Source organism: Coturnix japonica, chromosome 21, assembly GCF_054131305.1.
Source record: "Coturnix japonica strain WE chromosome 21, WE-NBRP24, whole genome shotgun sequence".
In the NCBI taxonomy this organism is placed as follows: Eukaryota; Metazoa; Chordata; class Aves; order Galliformes; family Phasianidae; genus Coturnix; species Coturnix japonica.
This window is the reverse complement of record NC_140683.1, coordinates 6515638-6532898: the sequence shown is the minus strand read 5'-3', so window position 1 is coordinate 6532898 and position 17261 is coordinate 6515638. Positions and strand designations below refer to the sequence as shown.

The window sequence follows — 17261 nt, the reverse complement described above, 5'->3', positions numbered from 1 at the left end:
CAGCACTGCACGGCCCATTCCAGGCTATGGAGAGGCACTTCATATGAAACCATTACAGATTTCAGGGATGAGAGAGGCTGGACGTTCCGCAGGCAGAATGCCTATGGCCTGCGGTCAGAGCTCTCAAACAGAAGTGAAAAAAATGCAGATTGCAGTTCCTGCTCTGATTAATGTTTATATATTCATTCAACAACTGCTTCCTGTAGAAAGGCTTGTGACTTAATAGCTTAAACACTCTCCTGGACACAGGAGGGATGGGCCTGGGAATGACACGTGGAAACACAATGCTTTCCACTGAGCACACCAAGGCATCCACATCAGCCACCGGATGCTATTTGGGACACAGCCCTTTTTTACCATGATTTCCCTGCTAGCTCATTGGGAAAGAACCCAAGGGGAGCACCTTTTATGCAGCTGTTTCTCAGGTCCAAAGACCTCGTATCAATGTGAGAATATATACACATAAACATGCACTAAAAAAGCCTGCGTGTCCTGAAAGAATGGCAGGTTCCATTACAGAGCTTAACTAAGTGCCAGTTGCTGCTACAAGGCTGAAGGCTTTTATCTGTGTGTCCCTAAAGCCAAAGCAAACATAGGATGCTATTTTTCTGGGCTGGAGAGAAGACTTGGAAGTGATCACTCATTAAATTCCCCAGCAGAAGTGAACTTGCCCCCATGGCTATATCCCCTTATGATGGAGCAGATCTGTAGCTGCAGGAGCTATTAAAGCAGTGCTACCACTTGCTTCAGCAACATCCCATATGGGCATTAGAGGAGATCATTCAGGCAGCGCGGCATCTCTTCTCCACTTTCCTGCCTGCCTGACATATATAGATACTTATTTTTGCATGAATTTGAAAGGTTCCCCTTAAAATAATCATTGCAAATGCATCATATATGAAAAGCAGATGTGTTACAGAGGGCCATACAACCACTCGCAGAAGAAGCAACAGGTCACTTCTTTCCCTGCAGTTTGGCAGTAAAAAAAACCTACCTTAAATCCACAACAGCAGTGATGAAGGACACTGCTACTCCTACAATATGTCCTCAGACAGGAACCAAAGATGGCCCAGCACAGAAAAGGAAAGACTGCTGCATTTTCTACATGCATTTTAGTGAATCAATCAATTAAAATAACATTGGGAGAAAACTTCCCAGTAAAATGGTCCACTGCATTTTAAGAGGTAAAGTACATTCTGCAAGATATGCCTCTGAATTGATCTCAACATACCACCTTCAAATACTGCTGGAAATAAAAGCCTTCAGAGAGTGCTCTCAGACTTTTGGCAGCAGGCTGGTATGCATGTGGGGCAATACAAGGTGCTCAGCTCCCTGGAAAGCTATCTGTTGTCCCCTGCAGAAAGAAACTACAGCCTCATCCTCTCCTGTGTGATGAGGCAGAACCATGAAGTCCATGCAGCTATTTCCCTGGATGCTGAGCACATCACATAGTGTAAGACAGCTGTACCTTACTGACTGTTCCCAGTAACAGCACAGCAGTCCTCAGAGCAGATAATCCAAAAAGTCTGTATGTCTGGCACTGCACATTGGAGGCTTTCAACAACAACTGGGAAAGACTCTGAATTACCATAAATAACCTCAGCTATTCTTAACTTCTGGCTTAATTTGTACTTGAAAATGGATTGCAACAGCACTGTTACAGCGATAGCCTCCATTCTACATAATCAGGCCATAACAACAGAGGAGAGAACACTCTGATATGTTTGTGGTGGGAAGGAGTGGTGAGCTCAGCTCTTACAGGGACCAAAGTGCGTTGGATATGAGGAATGGTGAGCTGGAATCAGCTGCTCCTTGAAGGCATCTGCTCGACTCTCCCTGCTGATGTCATCAGAGATTGAGCACATCTTTGGATGAGCTTCAAGGGTTTGCTCGCCAGGGTTTTGGGTTTTTAAGAAGATCACACCCCAAAACCAGGCAGTTAACTGGAAGCTATAAGCATAATCATAGGGTGTGCACATTGGGAAGATGTGTCAGGCATTAAACTACATTCCGTAATAAGATATTTAAACAATGATGGAAGGAGGCCTCATCAGCAACTCAAAAAGAAAACAAATCTCTTACTGTACACTGCACAGCACAGTTTAAAACTAACCATAAAGGATCCTAAAGTTCCCTGAAAGACCTGCAGAATTCAGGACAGGACAAAGTCACAGGCTGAAAGCAAGGCTGTAGATCTGAAAGACCCGAGTAACAGAAAGCAAGAAACCAGAGAGACTAATAGAAGATACTCCTCATTTGCTTACTTTGTTTGCTGACTTCTCTGGTGTTTTCACTGTCAATTCAGCTTGCTTTCCCTTCTTGGAAGGAGTTCTCTTTATTTTTGGTGAATGAAACTTGCCCTTCAACTTCATAGTGAACGAGGAGAGATGGGAACGCTCGGAATCTAGAAAGACACAGAAACACATTACAAGGTTAGGGTAAATTGGCTGAAAACAGGGGAGTTGTGCTACAGCATTATCTGGGAAACCAGCCTATGAAAAACACTGCAACCATGTAAATTTGTTGAGTGGAACAGGATTAAAAAATATAATTGTGGTTCTCTATTATGTTTGCAACCGCAATATGACCACCATTTCCTGCTTCCCCTCGGAGGCAGCAGGAGCTTAAGCAGGAGCAGTAGGATCCTATTCCTCTGTGCCTTGTAGAGAGAAGGAAAAACACATCTCTTAAAAGCACTCAGCCCCAGCAAATCCCAAAGTACTTCACAAAGGAGGTAACCACCATCTTTCTCTTGCACATGAAGAAATAAAGCCAAGGGGATGGAGTGGCTCGTTCACAAAACAGGGAAGGAATCTGGGTGCTTGAGCCTTGCTCGTGTCTTGCTGGTGTCAATGAGCCACCAAGCAGGTACCCAGGACAGGAAAACACAGGCTGTGACCTACTGCCCCTCGCAGGCTGCTGGTCCCTAGCTCTGCTGTCTTGGCAGCACTACCTCTGAATGAGGCAGCATGAATTATCTAAAGAAAAGCACCAGTCCCAGCCATTCACAGCAGAATTCACACCAAATGTACCAACACAAACCATATGGACAGAGGGAACAGCTTCAATATTGGTGCATCCCCGAAGAAGGTTAATTACTGAACCACTCAGTCCTTTTGGAAAGCGTATTTTCAAAGTCTTCTGAAGTCTCAAAGGTTTGCAGTCGTGCCACATGCAAACTGGCTGGTGAAAGATGTCTTTATCTGTTTATCCAGCCAGCTAGATAAAACCAGGCTGCCTTGAGAGCAATTTAGAATGTATTTAAGCAAAGAGCGCTTTAATAAGTGAAAGTTTGAACTGCCTCTCTGGTGACTGAAATACTCCATCCAAAGGCACCGAACTTACCTTTAACTATGTTCTCGAGATAAGTAAGCACTTCTGTTTCTGTATGTTTCATTTTTCTTTTGCATTATTTGGGCATTGGCTGCACTGGCTGCAATGAGTCAGAACGAGCCAGTCCCCATGTGCAGCACTGCAGCACCTCGTTAGCATGCAGACTGCAATTAGCAAATGCCGCTGAGTCAAATCTAGCACCCGGAACCTAAATACCACAGTGCAGTGTGAACACCACTCCTAATACTGAGAAATCACCTAACCACAACTCGAGGGAAAGAACCTATGCTGGTCTCCCTCGTAACGGCTGTCTCTCCTTCCACTTTAACCAGGCAGGTTGTTAAGACCCTGCTATTAACACCCTCACTGGTGCCAAAGCTCCAGTTAGGTGGGTCCTCTGGATCAAAAAATGTGTAGGCTCCCTCTTAATAGGAGCCTCATATTGTCTGGTTTCCCTACTTCCAGGGTTCTCAAAGCTCTCTTTGCAGTATGGAGTCCTGTTCAACACACCAGGCAAGGAGGCAATGCAAACACTGGTCACTGCAGATAAACCCAGAGGTATCAGTTGGACTCTGAGGAATCACTGGCAGCAGCTGGTACCCCAACTTAGCAACAATTTACGTCACTGCTTTACATCCACAGGGGGATCTCCAAACCTTTAAAGCCTACCCAGCCCTGCAGTGTTGAAGGTCACCAATGAAAACAGAGGCTGCCCTCATACGCCACAGCAAAGTAATAGTTTGGTACATGATGGGAGAAGTTCCATACGTGTGCAGATAAGCAGGCTGAGAGAAGCCATGGCTCAGACTTCATTTCGGAAAGGACTGGCAAACACTTACAATAATTAATCTATGGGGAAATAACGGTAGCAGCAACAAACTACATCTGGCTCCTCCATGTGCAGCAGTAGGATCCAAGCTGCTTGTCTGAAGGGGAATAAACCCTTGCTCCTTGCTTGTTTACAGTGATAAATCAGCCTTGCAGAGGCAAGAAAGCAGGGAGATTTCAGAAGACTGCAATTTCCATTTGCTCTTCCCACCAGCCATCCCTACCCAACGTTGCTCAGCAGTGGGTGCACAGCCAGCTTCAGAAAGATGCCTTGTCCATGTGGAAATCTCTTCTGCCAACAGCAGATCCCCTTCACTACTGCCACCAGCCCATCCACTGCCCTTCCATCACATCAAATGCTGTATAGTTTGCATGGCAGCACTCTGAAAGGACCCAGACTTACAGAGCCAGGACAGGAACAAATGGAAGCAGAACGGGAACTCCTTAAAATAGTACTAACGAAGTAAAACAGCTGCCAGATGCAGAACTAAAGGTTATTGTTTGAGCAACCCCATTAAGACCTACTTTGAGAACCACACATTCGCGCAGCTTTTTACTACCGTCCTGACAACTACAATAAGCATTTTCCAGATCTCATCTGCTCATGAGTTTCTGATGCAGCACAGTTAACCAAATGAGTCACAAACTCATTCTCTCGGCACTTAAAATAGCTCTCATCTTTTTCCAAGCATGTTGCAAGCGCATCATCCTTAAACAGTTGGGTCTTAACTTTGTTTGGCACATCAGTGAAGGCGAAGCAACTTGTCCAAACAGAGCATAGAGCCAGTCAATGATTCAGGTGAGGATCTCTCCATTTCCAAACATAAAAGTCACACTGCAAACCCCAGCCCCCCCCAATATCCATGAGTCAAAGCTGTGGAGCTGCTGTGATTATTACTGGACTAAATGACCTTTAAAGGTCCCTTCCAACTCTAAGGATTCTAAGATATTCACTGAATGCCAACAGACATTTGGCATGAGAAGCTTTAGGGTTACCAGCTTCATAAACACAGTTTGCATAGTAATGAATTTGAATGAAGTGGTCTCAAAGAAGCTGCACTGAAATAGGAAGGTAAATAGATCAAAGGTGCAAGCAACCAAAGCTTATATAGAGGAGGGCTAAAACCTGCCTACAAAAAGCACAGCTGTGCAAGGCTGCCTAGGTCTGTTACCTCTGCTTTTAAAAGCTCATTTTCTCCATCCACTATCCAATTCAAGTCTATAGCGTGCTATGTCTGTCCAGTCAAAAGTTCAAACAGCACAGCATGCCTTCACTGATCAAATAATTTGATAACGCACACAGAGAAGAAAACAGAGCCATGACAGAGCTCCAAACACTTCTCCTGTCCCTCTGCACCTTCCTGCCTGTCTGCAGTAACCAGACTCCTTAATGCAGCATTGAGGCTGTTCCTGAGCTTGGGAATCTGCCCATCAGAGACCGTTCTATCAAATTACTCCCTCCTCCTATTGATGAGGAATTGGCAGCTCTTCACTGAATAACAGCACCAGCCTCCTGAGCTTCTCTCTGAGAGCAGACGTGGGGTACCCAGTCCAAATATTAGTAAGATGAATGGGAAAAGGCAGGGTAAGAAGCTGGATGTAGTGATTTCAACTGGAATGGGGGAAAAAAGACACTGTTGGATCAAAGCACTTCTGTCTCATAGGAACTGCTCTTTCCATCCCCTCCTATTTCATCCATCTGCACACCACCAGAAAAAATCCCTTCAAAATTACTTTACTGTGGATTTGAGTTTCTTGATTCCTGACTGGAAGCTTTCATACATCCTAGTTCCATTCCCCAATGAAAGAGCATCCTGTGCTGTTGTGTTTGAACACACTCCAGCTGTTGAGTCATGGCCCCGCATGGCCCTGAAGCCCATCTCCCCCAGGTCGGCACGTGCCTGGGCTCTGACCACACACCGACCTCAGGAACCTCCTCTGGGGTGTGCACTGATGGCCCCAATACTGGCCATAGTAGGGCCAATGGCCCAGCCCCATAACACGGCCCTGCTGCTCACAGTGTGATGGCAAAGCCCAGTGTGATGAGGAAAGAGCTGTGGATTGCAAACCAGAGGCACAAAGAAAGGCTGATAACTGGTTTGTGTGCCCCTGTGTGAAGAAACGGGACTGCTTAGGGGAAACACAGTAAGTCAAAGCTTGCATCTGCAGCACTGCTAGCATAGAAAAAATGGCTGTTTTCCACTCAGGTTCAAAAAACCACGAGAAACTGAAGTCAAAACACACATGTTGGTGAATTCCAGCAGCCCAGCCTGGCAGGCTGCTATTCACTCTGAATTCAAAGTGAAAGCTCAGCACTGTGCAGAGCTCAGAGCAGGCCACCTCCAACCCACAGCGCAGGGAACCTTCAGAGAGAGAAGGAAACCCCCATGTCTGCTTCTGGGCTGGTGATGTTTGTGTGCTGCTCGGGGACAGACAGGCTCCAGCTACAGCGATGCACTATGTGACCATTCCTTTTGGCCAGTGTTTGCATCACATCCACCAAAAATGAAAATATACCTTTCTTTTTTTTCCTTTAAGCTTCAGGATGCAGTATCTTTTCTATCCCCACATCCTCTCCCATTCTGTACGTATTCACACACAGCAACCCTGCAGCTTTAGAAAGCCTTAAATAAAGGGGGGTTAAAGTTCATTTTGCAGCTCGAACTGATTCTCGAGGCTTGTTGCAAAGAACGAAGAAGTCTAAAATCTTATCCCACAGCCCCTTTTAAAGGCCATTTGGGTCTCTGCTGGATGCACACATTTAAAAGCCACCAGATTAAAAATAACAGACATCTCTCCCCATGTCATAACAAAGCTATGGTGCACATTTTTAATCAACTGCTCCTGCCATTTGTGCCACGAGTCCTTTGAACACAGAGGTGACTTATGTAATGAATTACACAACAATGCCCATTAAAATGGCATTTGTTCCCCGGGGCATAGCTCGATCATTTGTGGAAGACAAAAGGCAAGTTGCAAGGTTTCAACTAAACCCTCACTGACAGGGACTTTAAGGGTTCAGAAGCAAAAGGGGAAAATAATGAGATACAGTTCAAAAGGACCTTTCTGCTAAGCCTGCCCATTGGGTGCAGCAATGTGCTACCAAAGGAAGTAACAGCGGTGGGGGCTGCAGCTCTTGGTCCTCTGGACCCAATTCTGCTGTCAGAAAAATAAGAGGATAGTTATATCAGAACGGGCAGATGGGTTCAGGAGGGCGTCTGATGACAATCACAGAACGTCCTGCAAGGCACAGATCTGTCAAGATATTACATGAATATTACTGGAGATCCACGGAGGATTAAAGGAACAGAAAAGGAGGAGAACTCCATCTATGTTCCCAGCTTGCACGCCTGCTGTGCCCAGCTCAGCTCTCCTTGACACGGCTTTCCGCTGCATTTCATGCCCTCTTTCTCCAGAAGCCCTAGGGATGGTTTAGCATCTAAAGATGCTGATGTGTAGCACTCGCATGATGCTGCAGGCTGTCCGAAGGATGAACTGCTGTCCTGAACACGCAGAAGACAAAGAGAATAGCATTCATTTCAGACTCCTGACTGTGTTATGGGCATGCTGCAGAAGCCTCAGACCTACCACTTCTACCTGAGCAAGTCTGCTTTTCTCAACCTTGTCATCACCCACCGACACTGAAGCAACGAGAATTCATCCAGAAACAAAACAAAACCAAACTAAAACTGGGCTGGGGATTCAGAAAGAAAGAAAAGGGAGGGTCCCATGTCGAGCAGGAAGCTCGCCCACCCTAACCTTTGTACCTTAGGTGGGGCTGGCTCCGAGCACCAAGAACCTCCCCAGGGAATGTTTGCCAGGAGAGCTGCCAGATTTCAGAGGAAAACAGCAGAGGAGGATCAAACAATGGCTCCTGAGAGCTGAGGAAACTTTTCCTTTAACATCACGTCACCTTCGGAGCAGGCAGCGTTTAGAAGCGGAAAGACCGACTGCCCTTTTTCTATCTTGGCAGCATGACAGTGAATGAGCATAAAGCAGCGAGCATTAATGATGTGCAATGACAGCACACAAACTTCTATGGAGAAGGGAGGCTCAGTTTGCTCTCAGCTGGCCGGGCTCTGCTCAGTGACTCACAGGCTTCATTATTTTTTATGCCGCCCTCTGGGGCCTCCAGAGGAAGCAAAACATTTTTATTTGTCAGAGAGCACATTTTTATTTAGATTTTTCTTTTCTTTTTTTAAGCAACCGTGAATGAGACATCTCCAGCTGCAGCAACCTCATGTGCAAAGAGCTCACAGTGACTGCAAGGGAACTGAGAGGCGCACAGGGCAACTTATCAATACAGCCACATTTCCCAACAGCAGCAAAGCAGGTTGGATAAGTCAGCAACATTAATTTTATGGTGCATTAGGCCGACAGCTCTTCTTTCTTCCAGCTTCATGTTTGGAAGCAAATCTTTGGGTTGTGAGGAAGAAAAGATGCACTACACGAAGCAGCACGGTCAGAGCAGATAGCAGGGTGACCTCCTGGCCCTCGTTTAAGTATTTCAGAACAGAGGAATCGCTTTGCATGTAGACACACAAACCTGGAACCCCTTTAGCTGCTGGAAATGCCTCTGCAACGCTACCCAACAGATTTACAAGGGAAAAAAAAAAGGGACAAAGTTACAATTAATCAAACTTAGGGAACTTAGAGGGGCACAACTTTGCTACCCATGTTTGGTTTCTCCCAGCAGACCACAGCCAGCTCTGAGACTTCTTTTGAGACATACAGCATAACTTATCAATAAGCAGCAATCAGGACTTCTGCTTTGCTTTATCTGAGTGAGCCACTCCAGCACTTTGGTTCCCTATCAACCCACAAGCAGAAATGCTGCCATTTACCGAATCATGAGCAAACATTTGTGCGGCATCTGGTGAGTCTCTGGTAATTTCCTATTTAAGTACTGATTTTGCACAGCCCTGCAAGCCCAAGAGAACTAATGGGATTACGACACTGGTAACACGACTCGGAGCTCCCCTGTGCCAACAGCACTAAAAGAGCACAAGAGTCAAGCAGCCTCCAACATCAACAGGACTGCTGTGCTCCATGCTCACCCCTCTCCACACATAAAAAAGCACTGAGGCTGCTGGCTAAACATTTTAAACTGAAAAAACAAACCCAGAAACAGGGCATAGATTGTGCATCACTTCAGCAAGCAGCTCAGAACACAAGAATCACAAAGGTTGCGAGGGAATCTGCGCTCACCAAACATGACTTAATATGGGGACCGTGGGCATCCCCGCTCGTCTAATGGCTCTGTGAGGATACAGGCATGACAGTGATTCAGACATCTAAAAATAAAGCCCTGCAGGCTCAAGTATGGCTGCACACTACCTGAGTCACCCCATGCTGCAGCTAAATCACTTCATTCACTGCTATTGCAGCCAAGCAAAAAGCCTGGACACTGAGCCTGGCTTAAGCTCTTTCTCCCCCTCCTCTCATCTCCTCTCATCTTACATTTAGACTCATTCCATGATAAAAAAAAACCAAACATCTTTGCTAGACTTATGTCTCAATTGTACGGCTGTCAGCTTAGAAGCTCAGACCTGAAAGATTATAACCCAGTGTTGCCAGAGCTGTTTATCCATCTCCAAGGTGACAGAATGGCGTCAGCCCTGCTCTCCAGGACAGCCAGCAGAGCTGTGTTATTTCAGATGCTTTAGGGAAAAGCCTAATTGCTCACAACCTGCCTGCAGGTTCAATAGCTGGAAAACAAGGTAGTAAATGAGTCTTGAGTTTGCATTCGTCCCACAGCACCAGATTTGAACGGGAAAAAAATTCAGCCCTCTTTCACCCTCGGAGAATAACCTCAGCTCTCATTCATTAAGTGATAGCAAAATAAAGCTGACTTGGCTCTGACACCATTTCCAGTTGCTTTGGTCATTACTAATTATAGCCATTTTATTTTTGACTTCTGATGGCAGACTCTTTGCACACTCAGAGTCCATTGCATTGCTAACCTCTGTTTTCTGGAAGGCCTGGAAGTAATTGCATACACAGCCCAAAAGGCTCATCCCACACTGCTCAAGAAATAAGATCAAAACATGGAAAACATTTGCTCAAACATGCTCAGTTTTATCTTCCTCTTTAGTGAGTGCCATAGATGGAGGGCAACAGTCCAGGTGAGAAAGTGAGGTAAGCTCTTTTCCATGGATGCTAAGAGATGAGCTAACCTCTCTGAAAGGAAGCCTCATTCCTCACTGCTCTGCCTTGCATCGTGTCCCCGGGGCTCAGCTGCTGAAAAGCAGATACTCAGCTCTGTAAGAGGAAACGTGTCTGCACAGCTCCAGAGCACCATGCTGGGGGCTCACATTTCTGCAAAAGAAATGTGAATTTCAGGAACCAGGCCAGCACCACCTCCCTTCAGCAGTGTAAACTTCCCTAATATTGCTTACTCAATAAAACAAGGCAGAGCAGGAAGGAGATGCAAATCACTCAACTTTGAAGCACCCTGTGCTCTTGCCCCAGAGGGCCAGCACTCCATCTCCACATACACAGGCATGTGCACACAGTCACACTGCAGTACTGAAGGTGTGAAATTTCTGATGTAATCGGGTCAGAAGCTGCTTTTACATTGGCGTTGTGTTGCTTACGAAGGGTTAAGGAGCTGCAGGCCATATCCTCGGTTCTGTGCCCTATTCTATAACTGATAGGATCTGCAAACAAACCACCATTTTTATTGCCTGCCTACAGGCAGGAGGAAATTTTAGTCCTCTTTAGGCACAATTTGAAACATCCAGTAAAGGGGAACCGAGATGTTAACTGAACAGAGCAGAGCAGGAGGAAGAGGAAACAGTGGCCCTCGTCTTTGTCAGCTGTAGGATTAGCACATACCTTGACCAATATGGCAGGAAGCACAAGGTACCTTAATTAATTCAGTGCTGAAGAAGCAGCAGCTATTACAGAGTGATGAGGCAGAACACCAACTTAGCAAAGGGACAGCAGAGCATTAGCTCTCTAGAGCTCAATTCTTTGCTCTGGTGCAAGATTATTTCTTCTGTCACCCTGGCTATTTTTAAGCAGGCACTGAGAATTAGCAGAATTTGGCCGTACTGAAAATCAGCTTCTAACTATTAATGAGCTCCCAGTGTAGAGATCCAGGAAGTCAGCTTGCATTTCAAGCAGAAACACCTTCAATGCTAACACGCAGCAAATGGGTGATAACTAAAGGGAAGTAAACCAAGACCTGTATTTTACCAAAAACAAAGCTCAGCCTTATCTCAGCATCTCTTTACACTCCATGCTGAAACAACTCTTTTATCACCGAATAAATCTTGGTGAACTATCAGCTCTCAGGATGCCATTGGGGTCCAGAGGTGAGATCAGACCTGCCATGGAGGCTCAGTGCATTCCAAGACTATGATCCTCTGCATGCAAAAAAAGTCTATTTCCAAACCTACTGCCCAGATTCTGCGGCAGAAGAGACTCAGGAATTTATAAATAAGAAATCATTTTCGACAGTACTTCTATTTAATTTGGGTTTTAACAAAACAGCACAGACCACAACGACCAAAGCTATTTAAATCTCTGCAAAACAACACGCAATTGTCTGGCGATCCTGCTGCCCAGAACTGAAAGGTGAATCGATACCAACTGCAGTTTGAGATGCATTGAGCAATAGATGGGAGCTTGTTTGGTCCATCTGGCAACCAGCAGCCTGCAAGGAGAAAGCCCAGCCTGCACGGCCTGAGGGCTCCTTCTCCTTGGGGTAAACCTGGGGCTTTGTCAGAGCTTTAGCATGATTAACTCCATGCTTTTACACGTCAAACCCATTCAGTAACCTACTGATTTCTACAGCGGATTTAGTGTGTCATGGCAGTTGGCTTCTAAAAGACAAAGGCGTGTTTAGCAAAATATCCTTGGTGCCATTGTGAGAGGGTAAATACCTCCCAGACCTTCTGTTAAATATCATAGTGTTATAATTGCCATCTAGTATCGAGAGCAAAAAAATACTTACGGCTAGGATAGTATGTTTCTAAGAGTGCAATAAGGAAACTTAATGGGGGAAGTGGCACTGGCCGCCCATAGATCTTTATATTTTCTCTATTCTTACCTGAAAACTCATGGTGTTGTGCATGAAGAGGGAAAAAAAGAGAGGAAGAGAAGAAGATGGGGCACTGCTCAGCTAACTCTCTGCTTGGAAATCTTCCCTTTCCTTCACTCCATTTACAGGTTTACCTAACAGAATCAACCTGCTTCCTACCCCAGTTAAGTGGGTAACTCTCTCCTGCCTATGCACAAACTCTGCTCTGAAGCTCAGCAAATAACTCTCAGCTCCATCCACCTCTGAACTGCTGATGTCTGTAGAAGAACGGCAGATGGAAAAGATCTTTCCTGCTCCATTTCTGGCAACTCCGCAGTCAGGAAAGTCTTTGAACATACTAAATGTGCCATCATTCTTCATTAACCTGAAAAAACAACTATTCACCTATTGCAGAGACTGCAAAACATGATGAAAACATCTCAAAGAAATGCTAGAAGATGCACGTGACTTGGGAAAACCTGTGTGATAAAAATACACAGAGACACAAGTTCCTCCACAGAACAGCCTCTATGACACTGAACATTGCATTTCCACATCCATCCTGGTAAGAAACACAAACCAGAGATACAAGACAAAACTGCCTGATTGCCAAACAGAACCACCCCACAGCACCGTATATAGCAGTCACAACACTGAATGATGGAAGCGAACCCATTCATATGGAAACTGAAAGAAGAATCCCAGCTAAAAACCTATAGAAAATGCCTCCCCGACTTCAATACATCAAGCACATTCAAGTTAATTTGCCATTCAATGGTAGAGAACAGAGCGGATGAAGAGCTGAGCTGGTTTTCTGGCAGCTGTAAGAATCCATATTTCATGGGAGATCACTTGAAACTCTAAAACACTTGTAATTTATCATGATAAAGCGTATTAACATTCAAAGCCATAAGAACTTTATGGTTCAGACTTCAAAACGAAAGGGCTTTTCCACCCAAGGAAGTCAACTGAAATCAAGGGGAAGGTTGGGAACTCAAGCACCACATTCCGAACTGACTTCCTATAATACATGGTTTTACTTTGGAGAAAGACCGTCCACTTGCAAAGTGGATTGAGCCTAATTAGAAACCAAACTAGAAACGAAAGGAAATATTTGGGATAATTCTCATATTTACGGAAAACTGTTTCTCAAAGACAAAAAGATAAAGTCCAGCTCTGCTGAACAGAAGTGGCTGCCAAGCCTCCAAGGAGGTTTCTCTTGCTGGCACCTTCCCTGCCATCCAGCAGTCTGCTCTCAAAACTGTTCACATTAATTTACTCCTCAACCCCCATCACCAAAGACCTGCAGTTCTTAAGAACGTTTGTATTCTTTTCTGTTTCTTTAAAGGACTAAACCTGCTCCTCTAGCAACTTAAAAACAACATATTCCATTGCAAAGCAGAAAATCCTGTTTGGTGCTCTCCTGTTAAAAAACCACGTCTGCATTTGCAAAACAATCCAACCAAGAAATGCCAGCTCCACTGAAACACCTGGCAATTCAAGCATTCAGTGGGAGACAAATCAGGTGCAGACTTAGCAGGAGAGCTCTAGGCTTACATTTAGGTGTTAGCCTGAGCCTAGCTTATCACCAAGCAAGCATCTTGTTTTAACATAGGAATTTGCAATGATTCTTTCAGACCTTTAAGGCCAAATCCACCACCTCCGTGCCTCTGCAATGACTGCATGGTGGCTTTTTCATTTTATACATCCATCCATACATTTTATACACTCATAGCATAGAAAGATAAGATGTACACAGCTCTCTGAAGCTCTCAGGATATAAAGGATGAATGCTTACAGGTTTTTTTCCAGTGTTTCAAACTAAGAAACCACTGCTTCATTTTCTTTGTTAGCTCCCACGACAAGATAGATAGGGATTGGGAGGCTCCATAGCTCGTCCTAGTAGAGACACAAGCCCATATTATACAAAAGAACACCTGCTGGGAACTGAAGAGAAACAAGAGAAAACAAAACAAGGAAACCAAAGAAGGAAACAAAACAAACAAGGAAAATCCTTAAACAAACAAAGACCATCTTTGAAATCAGCTCAATCCATCCACATAAGTGCTGATTGTTTATGACGATCTTCATTTCCAAGTGAGTTTTACACTTTCGAGATGCATCATTTTATCTTAAAAATACGACCTACATTTGAATGTCTGTAAGAGCACAGATGCACACGGCGCTTTGCATGTTAAATGTGTGGCTTTATTGAGGCTTACATTTCACACGTGCCCATTATTTCAATAGTTAATCTGTCCTGACATCGCTTATTGTTACAGGATCTAAAAAATAAGAGAGAGCCCATCATTAAGAGTACGATAGCAAGCAGCCTATCTTCTCAGGGGCTCAACAGACAGGGAAGGAAAAAAGGCCGCCCAGCTGTCAGTCAGACTTTTTAATCAGGCTGAAACACTTTGCTGCTGAGAGGGGGTTCAATCTCCCCAATCCACACTGCCATTGCTCACGCTGCTTTCTTAATTAGCAGCAAGTGGACAACAGCTGTCAGTAGCCCGGAGGCCAGAAAGTTATCAGTAGAAAGAGATGTGTGTTAGGAAGAGAGCCGTGCATGGTGAGCCCTGGATCAGTCCATATAGGATTCCACAGCCGGAATCGATGCTGACACACGGCCCCATACAGTGACACCAAGAGGATGCTCTTCTGAATGGCTTTGGGCTGGCTGCTTTAACATATGACTAACAGCTTTCTTTTTCTTTTGTTTTTGTATGGGGAAAAAGTTAAGCTGAGAACAGGAGGAAATGGGAAGGCCATTTCAATGGCTGCCACCATCAAGTCTCTCATGGAACCTACCTTGTTAACAGAAGATCCAGGCTTTGCTCCCAAGGTACACAGGACAGAAAACATGAACCAACAAAGAAACGCTTTTCAATTTCAAAGGAATAAAATAACAGCTTCCCTGTTGGACACAACGATTACTGTCATTTGTGGAAATGGGGGAATCTAAAGGCAATTTGTCAGCGATCAAATGCACTGTTCAAATTGCCCACGTCTTAATGAAAATCTGCCATCTCCCTAACAACCACTTGAACCTCTTTGGGAAAGGTGGGCTGCTTTTAAACTGGGCTGTAACCTACTCAGAAGGCAGAAATATGGAGCAGTTTTCTGAAGCCTGTCTGGGAGGCTGAAGTTCTGGCACTTCTAAATATACATCGGCTTTGTGAGCTTGAACCTACACAAGGGAAGCTGGGCTGCAGATGGAAGCATTTCCCCAAGCTGCCAGTAGACAGGCAACACATTTAAAAACCCTCATCAAATTAAGTGCTTAATTACAACTCAGACTTTGAGACTCTGGAAATTAGGATAATCTTCTGGGAAATTTATGAGCCTTCTGCAAAAGAAATTACAACACACTAGGCCAAAAAAAGCACAGAGCTTGGAGAGCACCATCCCATCAACACACACCTTGTGCTAGATTCCTCACCCTAATTCCCTGAGAACATTTGAGGTGAGATCCTCAATTTCATTTCAGATTCTCAAGACCCAGTGGAAAAAGTGGGATCAGCATAGAGTGCTAAATCATGGAAAAAAGTTGTGCAGCTTTGATTGAGAAGAGCTGATGGAAAACTGGGGTGTTCTCAGACCAGGTGAGAGCACCAGAGTCACTGAGTGCACTGCTTGGAGATGTTCTTAGCACAGCCATCCACATTTGACCAGCAGATCCTGGCTATAGACTTGCCTGCCTGCTCCGCTCCTCTAGGTGGCATGATGCCTGCACACAACATACCTGCACCTTCCTGCAAACACAGTGATGCTGTGCTATGCCGCACGCTGCGTCTGTCACTCTCACCAGCCAGCAAGACCTCAAACACCTTAAAAACGTGACCTGAGATCCCTCTGAAAGGATACACAGCTCTAGCAAGAAACCGAGTGGCCAAATGGCGCTCAAGAAGAAGCAAACACCATCTGATCAAAGCAGTTAACATTAAGCCAGACCAAGGTGGAAGCTGTACTTACTGCTCTCGCCTCACTGCATGCATCACTTTTCATCACCACCCGTCAGAGCAAAAAAGGACAAAGTAAATGCTTGCAGAGCGCTCTGAAAATATAAAGCTCTAGATAAACTCAAAGAAACTATTACTCACTTTCCTTTCTGATTCATGAAGTTATTGCATCAAAGGAAACTGAGTTTTGTTTCTCAAAATAAGCCAGGACGTCCCACGTTTCCCATTGTTACCACCCTCATGAGCCATGTCCAGCACTAAGAGAAGCTCCATTGCTCGTCCCTTTGCTGTGAAACATGTACCACTATTTGGGGACACATCCCTACCCATCTCCAGGACAACACTGCTGGGTCAAAGCCTCATGACACATCTGGGCAGGATGTGTTATAAACACTGAGAGTGTATGTGGAAGAAAACTAACAGCTAGGAGGAGCAAAAGGTGGTCAGAGGTGACAAAGCACAAATGACATCCTCGTGTCAAAGGCAACAGAACAAACAGAGATTCAAACACAGAGCTCAGTGGCAACGTGAAGGAAGTACTGAACTGTGGGCTGGAAATATCTCAGAGGCTGAGCTAGTGTAGCATGACACTGAGACTAAGTGTGTAAGAGATCAGCTGCAGGTGAAGGCTGTATAACTGAGGCTGTGGCTATAAGCCAAGCCAAGGAACATCAGCACTAGGAAATCCTAAAAGCCGTGGAGCCAAGAGAAAGCCCCGCTCACAGCCACAGAAGCTGCTACATCAACTCAGCATTGGATAAATGAAGTAAATCTGTACCCTGGAGCAAGAGTCTGGGGAGTGTCCAGACAAGCCCTTACAAACATTAACCAGCCTGAAGTTAAACACCTCCCTGTAAACTATCCTCCAGACTTTGACACCGTAAGAACCAGAAACTTCTTTCCAATATAAACTTCTAAGGTAGTGAAAATATAAAAGCAGTTATCGATGGGGCTTAACCGGATCCGAGAGGGGATCATTTGATCAGCAGATCATTTGAGCTCACGCTGCTTCCCACTCATCTTAAGGCTTTCACAAGGCTTTTCTTATGATCAACAGCTGCTCCGGCAATTGCTGGAGTCAGCATTACTTCCTGCCATGGAAAAATAAAATA

General features: G+C 45.0%; 1 protein-coding gene across 14 annotated transcripts in view; it reads right to left on the bottom strand.

The window, feature by feature from the left end:
- RAPGEF1 (Rap guanine nucleotide exchange factor 1) overlaps positions 1–17261 on the bottom strand; it is a 67231-nt gene that overhangs the window by 41490 nt on the left and 8480 nt on the right. For 9 of the 14 annotated variants that reach the window (XM_015878999.3, XM_085521296.1, XM_085521299.1 and 6 more), the window contains exons 2-3: positions 10338–10479; positions 2265–2404 (exon numbers count right to left, since the gene is read on the bottom strand). In XM_015878999.3, coding sequence (XP_015734485.2) covers positions 2265–2404; positions 10338–10380 — 183 coding nt within the window. In that variant the 5' untranslated portion in view covers positions 10381–10479. Of the gene's footprint in view, positions 1–2264; positions 2405–10337; positions 10480–16162; positions 16240–17261 lie in introns of those variants that run through there. The other 5 variants (XM_015879001.2, XM_085521304.1, XM_085521302.1 and 2 more) reach the window with 2 other exon arrangements.